The sequence below is a fragment of the Salvelinus sp. IW2-2015 genome, unplaced genomic scaffold, assembly GCF_002910315.2.
Source record: "Salvelinus sp. IW2-2015 unplaced genomic scaffold, ASM291031v2 Un_scaffold2801, whole genome shotgun sequence".
In the NCBI taxonomy this organism is placed as follows: Eukaryota; Metazoa; Chordata; class Actinopteri; order Salmoniformes; family Salmonidae; genus Salvelinus; species Salvelinus sp. IW2-2015.
Window position 1 is genome coordinate 66,087 of NW_019944102.1, and position 12,145 is coordinate 78,231.

At 40.1% G+C, this 12,145-nt stretch overlaps 1 protein-coding gene across 1 annotated transcript in view; it reads right to left on the bottom strand.

The window, feature by feature from the left end:
• Nucleotides 1–9,063, bottom strand: part of LOC112074757 (adhesion G protein-coupled receptor B1-like) — a gene marked incomplete at its 3' end in the record, with an annotated part of 74,032 nt that extends 64,969 nt beyond the window's left edge. Inside the window, 1 exon segment of the mRNA XM_024141866.2 lies at nt 7,930–9,063. Within this exon segment, the coding sequence (XP_023997634.2) occupies nt 7,930–8,698 (769 nt within the window).
• Nucleotides 9,064–12,145: the final 3,082 nt, after the last annotated feature.

Consider the following 12,145-nt stretch of genomic DNA (forward strand, 5'->3'; position numbering starts at 1 on the left):
CTCCTATCATTTTATGCTAAACTCTGTTGGTAACTCATGTTTTGATTGATAACTCATGTTTGTTAACCATGTTTGGACTCATGATGTAACTCATGATGTAACTCATTATGTAACTCTATGAGTAACTCGATGATGTAAACTCATGTATTGGAACTTCATGATGATCATGTTTGTAACTCATGTTGTGACTCATGATGAACTCGATGATATTAAACCTCATATGTACTCATGATGTTACAACGCATTATTGAACTCATGTGTTACTCGTGATGTACTCATGTCCTGGTAACTCTTAATGATAACTTCATGATTAACGCTGATTTGTGAACGCATGTTGTGATCCATGATGTAACTCATGATGTAACTCATCCTGGAAGTGTAACTCATGTTGTAAACTTCGATGATGTTAAACTATGATGTAACTCTATGTAACTCATGAATGTAACCTCATGGGTAAACTCATGAATGAACTTCATATGAACTCATGATGTAACTCTATGTTCGTAATCAATTAAACTTTGTGACTCATATGTACTATGTAATTTAACTTTCATTATGTAACTCATAGTATGTTTTACACATCGATGATGTAACTCATGTTTACTCATGAATGGTAACTCATGATGTAACTCTTCATGGTGTAACTCCATGTTTAATCATGATGTAACTCATGTTGTAAACTCATATTGTAACTCATGTTGTAACTCGATGATGAACTCTATGTTGTAACTCATTTTAACTATGTTTTAAACTCATGTTCTGACTTCACTGATGTAAACTCATACTGTAACTCATTGCTGAACTCATGATTGTACTCATGATGCTAACTCATTGATGTCTGTAACTCATTATGTTAATCTCATGAATTGTTACAAACTCATATGTAAACTCATTTGCAAGCTCTATGATGAACTCATGTTGTACTCTGATGTAACTCATGATGTTATACGGCATGAAATGTAACTCATTCTTGACTTCATGATGTAACTCATGATGTAACTCTGATGTATACTCATGTTGTTAACTCAGATGTAACTTCATACTCTTACTCATTGATGTAACTCATGATGATTACTCATTGGTGTAACTATGATTGTAACTCTGGATGTAATCTCGATGATGGTAACTCATGTTGTAAAACTCATGATTGTTTGGGAGCTCGATGATATCTGGTAACTCATGATTGTTTGAACACGACTACGGGTGAGTAACACTCATGACTGTAACTCAATGGTATGGTTGAATGCTCCATTGTTTTGGTAGGGAAAGAATCGCATCAATATGATGTTGTAAGCTGCAATTGTAACTCAGGATGCTTAACTCATGTTGTTGATGCGATTGATAGGGATGATATGTGAGACCTAACTCATTGTATGTAGATATACTCCATGCTTGAGTTATTGTTTTTACCTCCATGATGCTAACTCAATGAAACTTGAAATTGTTTGTAATAACCAACTCATGAAGGCCGGACTCATGTGTGACTCATGTCATGCTGACTATGGCATGTAACTCACTGTTGTGACTCATGTTGTTGACTCATGAATGTACTCTATGAACCATAGCTAAAGCCAAGGTCAGTGGTCTTGGTAACACTTCATGATCCTAACTCATGAATTAATACTCATTTAACTCATGATTTGTAACTCATGTGTGGTGTTCAGTGAATTTCATAATATAAACCTTGCTTCTGTAACGCATGTGTGTATATGAATGCGACTGATGATAAAACTCTGACACTAATGTAACTCATGATGTATACTCATTGATATCATGTAACTCATGGATTTGTTGTAACTCATGGTCTGATAATCCTCTCATATCCCTATGTGCATGTAACTCATGAGTGGAATAATATATTAAAATGCCCATGGCGCTGAATGAGTGGACTGTCATGGATAAAACACTCTAATGATTGTAACTATTGATTGAAATGGTTATGGTTTCCACATGTAAGGCTCATTGTGGATGGCCATTTTACATCTCATGTTGTAAGCTCATGGTTTTCGTTGATACTCATTGAAAATAACGTAGGGAAATTTCTATATCTGACTCATTGTTTTCGTAAGCTCATGATTGTTCTTTGGTAAACTCGTTTGTGATGCTCAGGATGAACCCTCATGTTGTAATCCTCACTGTTGTGAGCTTATCACTATGATGATAACCTATTGGATGTTAAACTCATTCCTAGAACGTCATGCCAATGTAACTCATGAATGAATGTAACTTCATGTTGTCAACTCATGAGTAATCATGGTTTTAACTCATGTGTAGTGACTCATGATGATAAACTTCATGATGCTACACTCAATTATGTAACTCATGAGGCATTATCTGACCAACCTCTGCTTGAATGGGCCTAGAAATAACTGACGATGTTGACCTAACTTCATAGTAACTCATGGTTAACTCAATAAGATGGTGACTCATGATCTTGTAACGCATGATGTAACTCATCTCGGGAGTTCTGAAGGAGGAGTTTTGACTCATGGATATGTAAGTCCTGCATGATGTTGCAAACTTCATGAGTAACTCATGTTCTTAACTCTATTCTTTAACTCAGGATGTTAACTCATTGATGTAACTCATGATGAAACTCATGGTAATCATTAGAACTCATGATGTAACGCATGACGCTGATGATGACATCACTGTAAGATGAGAAAGATTCTGCGATTGGACGTTAACTCTTTTCGCTAAAACTCATGTGGACTAGATAGATGTATAGTACTCATGATGTAACTCATTATTGTGTAGACTCATAAGTGTACAACTCATATATGTAATCATGTTGTAACTCATGATGTAACTCATGGAATTCATGTTTGTAACTCAATTTGAACTCAGATAGTAACTCATGTTGTGACTCATGATGAACTATGATTGTACTCATGATGTAACTCAGGTTTGACTCATGATTAACTCATTATGTAAACTCCATGATGTTACAACTTCATTTGTAACCTCATGATGTTAACTCTGTTGAACTCTTTTGTGACTCAGTGATGTAAGCATACATGATGTAAAACTCATGTGTAACTCATAATGTTAACCTCATGATGTAACTGTCATGTTGTAACTCGTGTTGTAGACTAACTTTTGTACTTCGATATGTAACTCATGATGTAAGCATTGATTAACTCATGATGTAACTCATGTTGTTTGTAACTCATTGATGTAAACTCTTGTTGGTGTGCTATGAACTCATGATGTTTAACTCATGTGGTTTAAACTCATATTTTGTAAACTCATGGTGTAACTCATGGTGGTAACCATTTTGTTTAACTCATGATTTTTGATAATCATGTTATGTAACGCATTTGATTGGTAACTATGATTGTAACTCATGATTTGAACTCATGATGTAACTATATGTATGTAACTCATGATTGTAACTCATGATGTAACTCATGTTAAACTACATGATTGATGTAACTGCATATGTAAACTCATGGCATGTATCTGATTTTGTTTTCGGTGTAACGCATGATGTAACCTCATGGTGTGACTCATGTTGTAACTCATTGGACTCATGATGTAACTCATGATTAACTCATGATGTAACTCATGTGTAACTCATGATGTAACTCATGATGTAACTCATGATGTAACTCATGAGTTACAACTCAGTGATGTAACTCCATGTTTGACTCATGATTGAACTAGTGTGAGTAACTCATGAATGCTAACTCATGTGTGACTCATGATGAACTTCATGTTGTTAACTCATTGTTGATAACTCATGATGTAAACTCATGATGTAACTCATGATGTAACTTCATGTTGTGACTCATATGTAACTCATGTTTGCTCATGTTGTAGACTCATTATGTAACTCATGATGGTAACTCAGTGTAAGCTCAATGGATGTAACTCATATGTACTCATATGTAACTCATGTGAATCCTGATGTAACTCATGTTGTGATCATTTTTTGACCTCATGATGTAACTCATGTGACTCATGTTGGACTCATATAACTCCATGATGTAACTCCATGGAGACCTGTAAACTCCTGAATGTAAACTCATGATTGTAACTCATGTTGTTAACTCATGATGTAACTCATGTTGTACTCATTGATGTACGCATGATGTAATGCATGATTAATCATGATGTAAACTCAATCGATGTAACTCATGAGGTTTGTAACTCATGACTAACCCTGTAACTCATGGAATATGGTTTAACTGCATGATGGCATGAACTCATGTAGCTGTAACGCCATGATGTAAACTCATTACCCGTTAACTCATAGTGTACTCCATTACTGTAACTCATGTTGTACTCATGTTGTGACTCATGATGTCCTTAACTCATGGTGTAACCATGATGAACTCATGTTGTGACTCAGATGTAACTTCATGTTGTAACTCATGTTGTGAACTCATGATGTAACTCATGATGCTAAATCCTCTTATGTAACTCCATTATGTAAACTCATTATGTAATCATGGTTGTAACTCTATGGTGAATGTAACTCATGTTGTAACTCATGTTGTTGAGCTCATGATGTAACTCATGAGTAAACTCATTATGTAACTCATGCATGTTACAACTCATGATGTAGACTACATGTTGTAACTCTATGAATGTAACTCCATTGTGTAACTCATGATGTAACTCATGATGTAACGCGACTCGTATGTAACTCATTTCTATGACGACTCAATGATGTAACTCATTGATGTAACTCATATGTAACTCATGTTGTAACTCATGATGTAACTCATGATGTAACTCATGAATTGTACTCTGTGTAACCTCTTATGGTTGTAACTCATTGATGTAACATCCTGTAACTCATGTTGTAACTCATTTGTGACTCATGATGTAACTCAAAGTAACTCATTATGTAACTCATGATGTCTACAACTCAGTATTAACTCATGGTTGTAACTCATTATGTACACTCATGGGTTTGTTAATCATGTTGTAAGCGTTATGTTGTAACTCATGATTAACTCATGTTTCGACATCATTGATTACGCATGATGTAACTCATTGGACGTGTCCTAACTCATGTTGTTGACTCATGACTGTAACTTCATTATGATAACTCATGATGGTTACAACTCAGTGTTGTAACTCATGATGTAACTTCATGTTGTAAACCTCATTTGTGACTCATGATGTAACTCATGATTAATCTCTGCTGTAACTTCATTGATGTAAACTCATGATGTAACTCATGTTGTAACTCATGATGTAAACTAATGTTGTAAACTCATGATGTACTCTGATGTAACGCATGATGTAACCTTCATATGTAACTCATTTGTAATCTCATATGAACTCAGTTGTACTCTTATATGATCTCGATGATGTTTCATGGTTGTAACTCAATGGTGTAACTCATGATGTAACTCATATGCTAATCATGATGGTGACCACGCATGATATATGTTAAGAGCTCCATGAATGTAACTCATATGTAAACTCATGATGTACTCATGTTGTATTAACTCATGATTGTAACTCATGATGTAACTCATTGTGTAACTCATAGATGTAAACTCATGATGAACTCATGATAACTCACTGAGGTGGTAACGCATGATGTAACTCATGTTTGACTTCATTGTTTATCTTTTCATGTTTTTGACTCATATTATCTCTATGTATGTATTAATCTCTATATTTAACTCATTGTCTTTATGATGTATACTTCTTTATATATCTCTATTGTTATACTTATGTATATATCTTCTTTATTTTGTAACTTATTTGTACTCTTTTATACTCTCTGTGTATATCTTTTATTTTTATTTTGTTTATATTTATAATATTTTTTTTCCTCCCAAATGTTTGGTTGTTGTGTTTGGTTTGATATCTCATTATGTATATCTTTGGTTGCCATCTCTATGTTAAATATCTATTTATCTCTATAAATCTATGATTACTCTGTTGTGACTCATATGTATATCTCATTGTTTGTATCTCATTTTTTGTGATCTCTATGATATTGATTAATCTCTTATGTTTTATTTGTTCCTTTTTATATCTTCTATATTTATATTTCATATATATTCTATGTTATACTCTATACCGTATCTATGTAATCTCTGATTGTAAAACTCATGACTTGTCTCAGCTATATCTTCTTATGTTCTTTATATGTTTTATAACCTCTATTATGTATACTATGTAACTCTTTATTTGTATTGGGTAGTGTGTGTGTTTGTTAATTGCTCATGTTAACTCTAGTTAGTGTTTGTTTCTACGGATTGAGTAACGCATGATGTAACTCATGATGAACTCATTATGGTAACCTCATATGATGGTACTCATGTTGTAACTCATTTGTGACTCATTTGACTGATAACTCATCATGTAACTCATATGATAAGCTTCATTATGTAACTAAACTACATCATGATGTAACATGCATGATGTAACTCATGTTTGTAACTCATGATGTAAACTCATGTTGTAACTCGATGTTGGACTCATGATGTAACTCATATGTAACTCATTATGAACTCATGATGTTACAACTCATGATATAACTCATGTTGTAACTCATGAGAAACCTCATGTTCCACTCATGATGTAATCATGATGTAACTCACTTAGATGTAACTCATGATGTAACTCATGATGAAACTTCATGGTTAACTCATGATTGTAACTCATGATGTAACGCATATATGTATCGCATGACAACTTCATGTTGTAACTCATGCACATGTAATCTGATGTTTGTGACTATGTATTCCAAGCCCCTTCATTTTAGCCTCTTCTTCTTTTGCGATCCGCCCCGTGTTTGGGTGTGGTGTGTGCCCCTTCCGTCTCATGCCCTCAGGCTAACATACACGGAGTGAGTGTGAGAGGTTCCAGCTATGTGGCTACAGTTGGTGTCCCCTCGCATAATCTATGAGGTGGGCCTAGGTGTGTGGGCGTGGTACTGCTGTATCCAGCTCACACACACATGCGTGGTGCGCGTGAGTGCGTGTGGTTGTCCCGCGGCGAGGGACGCCCCATTAAAGCTACCCATTATTACACATGTAGATCATTCGCTCCCCTCCGTGCCCGGCCTCCGCTTCTCTGTCCATCCATTCCCCCTCTCTCCATCTCTCCCTGCCCATCTCTACCTCCCTCCATATCCCTCCTGCAGCAATCCCATATCACACCCAGATCCTCCTCCCCAGTCCCAGCCTCCCTTCTCTGTCGATCCAGTTCCCCCTCTCTCCATCTCTCCCTACCCATCTCTACCTCCCTCCATATCCCTCCTGCAGCAATCCCATATCACACCCAGATCCTCCTCCGCAGTCCCAGCCTCCCTTCTCTGTCCATCCAGTTCCCCCTCTCTCCATCTCTCCCTGCCCATCTCTACCTCCCTCCATCTCCCTTCTGCAGCTATACCATATCACACCCAGATCCTGCTCCACAGTCCCAGCCTCCCTCAGGCCGATCCAYTGTCTCTCTCCCCAACCAGAGAGAGACAGGACACGGCGCCTTCCTGCCAAGGTCATTCAGCTCAGAACCCATCAGCTGAAACCCTATACCATCTCTGTTCTGTCTATGAGCTACTGTCATTCTACTGATCTTTCACTGCCTTTCTGCTTTCTGTGACCTAGCCAGAGCACTTTACTGGATGCTGCATAGTCATTTGAACACAAATTGCCTCAAATTGTCTGGACATTATAAGGAGGCGGATATGTCAATTACTTGTGTCTTTCCTTTTAAATAACTGTTTCATTGTATTTTGACAGGTTAGAGTACGAGGCTCCCTACACATTCATTGATTGACCTGGACCACAGAGGCCCCCCATTTAACATGAAATGGCATGCTATACAGACAAGATGACCAAGTGAGCCACATGCCTCGCCTACAAGCTCTCCTCCAATAGACAAAACGGCATCACACGTTGGCCAAAACATTTCCACAAATGCCTATAACTAAAACCAGAGAACTATTCCACTCACTGTTGCTGTCAGTATCACTCTTCTCATTGGAGCTGGGTAGGCAGTTCTCCAGATAGAACCCGTTCCTGTAGCATCCATCCCCCTCGCTGAGCTGTGGAGGAGGAGGGGGCTCCCAGCACTGGCAGGGGGTCTGCATGATACCACAGGGCCTGTTAGAAGTGCTGGATGCCAGGCAGTCCTCCAGCCACTGGCACAGCATCTGACACGCTGCCATGCTGGGGTTACGCTTCCCCACCACCAGGTACTCTGTCTTAAATTCCCCATCTTCGCCAGGGTTAGGGGTGGTGACCGTCACGCCGGCCCGGGGCGGCCCTTTCCTCATTTGTAGGAACTGTTTCCCAGCCTCCAGAAAGGCCACAGGGGATGAAGATTCACACAGCTTGACCACCTCGTCGAAGCTCTCCATGCCCAGGTAGGTGCGCGTGGTCTCCAGAAACGAGTCAAACTGGAATGTGCGGAGCTGCCGGGGAATGCAGTCCGTTGTGGAGGTAGGTTTGGTTACCTTGATAAAGATGGTGTAGCGGCGCGGGTCTGGGTTCTGCAGGGTCCAGGAGCAGGGTGCCGTGGGGAAAGTGGAGGAGGACAGGAAGTGGCCGAAGAATCGGCTCTGGACCAGAGTGGAGCAGGTGTCTGACTCAGGCCCTGAGGGAGCAGCCGGGCACTGAGTTGTAAACAGTTGTATCAGCAGCAGAAGCAGCAACGATGATGGCAGGGGGACTTGGGGGTTCACCAGGTGCCCAGGTAAGGAGGAAAAAAGAGTGGTCATCATGGTTACCAAATGAATTAGAAAGACCAGAGGGGTTTTGTTGGAACCTCTGTTTTTTTGTAACCTCTCGTCGATCTGTCTTTCTGTCTCACTGATATTCTGGAAACCAGGTGGGACCTTCAGGGTGTTCACTGAAGCCTCTGGGGTGGAGGTACAAGGGAAGAGGAGGAGGAGGAAGAGAAGGAAGAGGAGGAAGAGGAAGGAGGAAGAGGAGCAGGAGGAGGAAGGAAGATGAGGAGGAGGAAGAGGAGGAAGGAGGAAGAGGAGGAGGAGGAAGAGGAGGAAGGAGGAGGAGAAAGAGGAAGATTGCACTCAGCGGTCCAGTGATCTGTCCATGATTGTGTGTGACAGTCGATCCAGACGTTCAGGAGAACCTGGAGAGAAAGAGATAAGAGAGATATTTTGACCTGAGAGGACACATCACTATAACAGCAAATACACTAGCAAATCAAGAAGATAAGACATGAATAATTAGCTCCTTCCATTATACTCTCACCACCAGACTCAGTTTGTGCATAGGGGTTTGATCTCCATAACAACACAGATATATACAGTGCCTTCAGAAAGAAGTCACATCCCTTAACTTTTTCCACATTTTGGTGTATTACAGCCTGAATTTAAAATGGATGAAATTTTGATTTTTGTCACGCATACTTATAATACCCCCTAATGTCAAAGTGTAATTATGTTTTTCGAAAAGCTGAAATACGTATTTAACCCCTTTGTTATGGCAAGCCTAAATAAGTTCAGGAGTAAACATTTGGTTAACAAGTCACATAATAAGTTGCATGGATAATAGTGTTTAACATGAGTTTTGAATGACTACCTCATATCTGTACCCCACACATACAATTATCTGTAAGCTCCCTCAGTTGAGCAGTGAATTTCAAACACAGATTAAACCATAAAGATCAAGTAGGTTTTATAATGCCTCGCAAGGAAGGGCACCTATTGGTAGATGGGTAAAGAAAAGCAGACATTGAATATCCCTGAGCATGGTAAAGTTATTAATTACACTTTGGGTGGTGTATCAATACACCCAGTCACTACAAAGATACAGGCATCCTTCCTGACTCAGTTAACAGAGAGGAAAGAAACCTCTCAGGAATTTCACCATGAGGCCAATGGTGACTTCAAAATAGTTACAAAGTTTAATGGCTGTTATAGGAGAAAACTGAGGATCAACAATATTGTAGCTACTCAACAATACTAACCTAAATGACAGAGTGAAAAGAAGGAAGCTTGTACAGAATACAAATATTCCAAAACATGCATCCTGTTTGCAACAAGGCACTAAAGTAAAACTGCAAAACATGTGGCAAACCAATTCACTTTTTTCCCTGAATACAAAGTGTTATGTTTGGGGCAAATTACTGAGTACCACTGTTCATGTTAACAAGAATAGTGTGGGCTGCATCATGTTATGGTATGCATGTAATCGTTAATGACTGGGATGTTTTTTAGTATAAAAATGAATGGAAAGTAGCTAATCACAGGCAAAATCATTGAGGAAAGCCTGGTTCAGTCTGCTTTCCACCAGATAGTTGGAGATGAATTAACCTTTCAGCAGGACAATAACCTAAAAAATAAGGCCAWATCTGCACTAGAGTTGCTTACCAATAAGACAGTGAATATTCCTAAGGCGCAGAGTTACAGTGTATAAAATCTATGGCAAGACTTGAAAATGGTTGTCTAGAAATTATCAAAAAACTATTTGACAGAGCTAGAAGAATATTGAAAACAATAATGAGCAAATATTGTACAATCAAATCAAATCAAAGTGTATTTGTCACTTGGGCCGAATACAACASGTGTAGACCTTACAGTGAAATGCTTACTTACAGGCTCTAACCAACAGTGCAAAAAAGGTTATTAGGTGAATAATAGGTAGGTAAAGAAATAAAACAACAGTAAAAAGACAGGCTATATACAGTAGCGAGGCTATAAAAGTAGCGAGGCACATACAGACACCGGTTAGTCAGGCTAATTGAGGTAGTATGTACATGTAGATATGGTTGAAGTGACTATSCATATATGACGAACAGAGAGTAGCAGTAGCGTAAAAGAGGGGTTGGCGGGTGGAGGGTGGCGGGACACAATGCAGATAGCCCGGTTAGCCAATGTGCGGGAGCACCAGGTGGTCGGCCCAATTGGGGTAGTATGTACATGAATGTATAGTTAAAGTGACTATGCATATATGATCAACAAAGAGTAGCATCAGCATAAAAGAGAGGTTGGGGGGGCGGGACAATGCAAATAGTCCGGGTGGCCACTTGATTATCTGTTCAGGAGTCTTATGGCTTGGGGGTAAAAACTTTTGAGAAGCCTTTTTGTCCTAGACTTGGCACTCTGGTACCACTTGCCATGCGGTAGTAGAGAGAACAGTATCTGACTGGGGCGCCTGGGGTCTTTGACAATTTTTTGTGCCTTCCTCTGACACCGCCAGGTGTAGAGGTCCTAGATGGCAGGCAGCTTAGCCCCAGTGATGTACTGGGCCGTACGCACTACCCTCTGTAGTGGCTTGCGGTCAGAGGCCGAGCAATTGCCGTACCAGGCAGTGATGCAACCAGTCAGGATGCTCTTGATGTTGCAGCTGTAGAACCTTTTGAGGATCTGAGGACACATGCCAAATCTTTTTAGTTTCCTGAGGGTGTAGCGGCTTCCATCGGTAGAAAGAGAGGAGGACCAAAGCGCAGCGTGGTATGTATCCATATTTATTAGAATACTTCTTCAATACGAACAAAACAATAAACAAACGAAAACCAACGAAGCTACAGTCCTGAACTAGAGAACATAGAACACATGAACGCACGAACAGGAATAATCACCCACAAACAAACAGTGAAAACAGGCTACCTTAATATGGTTCCCAATCAGAGACAACGTAAAACACCTGCCTATGATTGAGAACCATATCAGGCCAATTGACAACCTAAACATAGAAACACATAACATAGACTACACCCACCCAACTCACGTCCTGACCAACTAAACAAAGACTAAACAAAGGAAATAAGGTCAGGAACGTGACAGTACCCCCCCCCAAGGTGCGGACTCCGGCCGCAAAACCTGAACCTATAGGGGAGGGTCTGGGTGGGCATCTGTCCACGGTAGCGGCTCTGGCGCTGGACGTGGCCCCCACCCCACCATAGTTAATCCCCGCTTCCGTGGCCTCCTCGGAATGGCGATCCTCCAAAATAACCCCACTTTACTGATGGGCGCCTCTGGACAGAGGGGCAGCTCCGGACTGAGGGGCAGCTCCGGACTGAGGGGCAGCTCCGGACTGAGGGGTAGCTCCGGACTGAGGGGCAGCTCCGGACTGAATGGCAGCTCATGACTGAGGAGTAGCTCATGACTGAGGGGTAGCTCATGACTTAAGGGCAGCTCATGACTGAGGGGTAGCTCATGGCTGAAGGGCAGCTCAGGGAGCTCCTGACTGGCGGGCAGCTC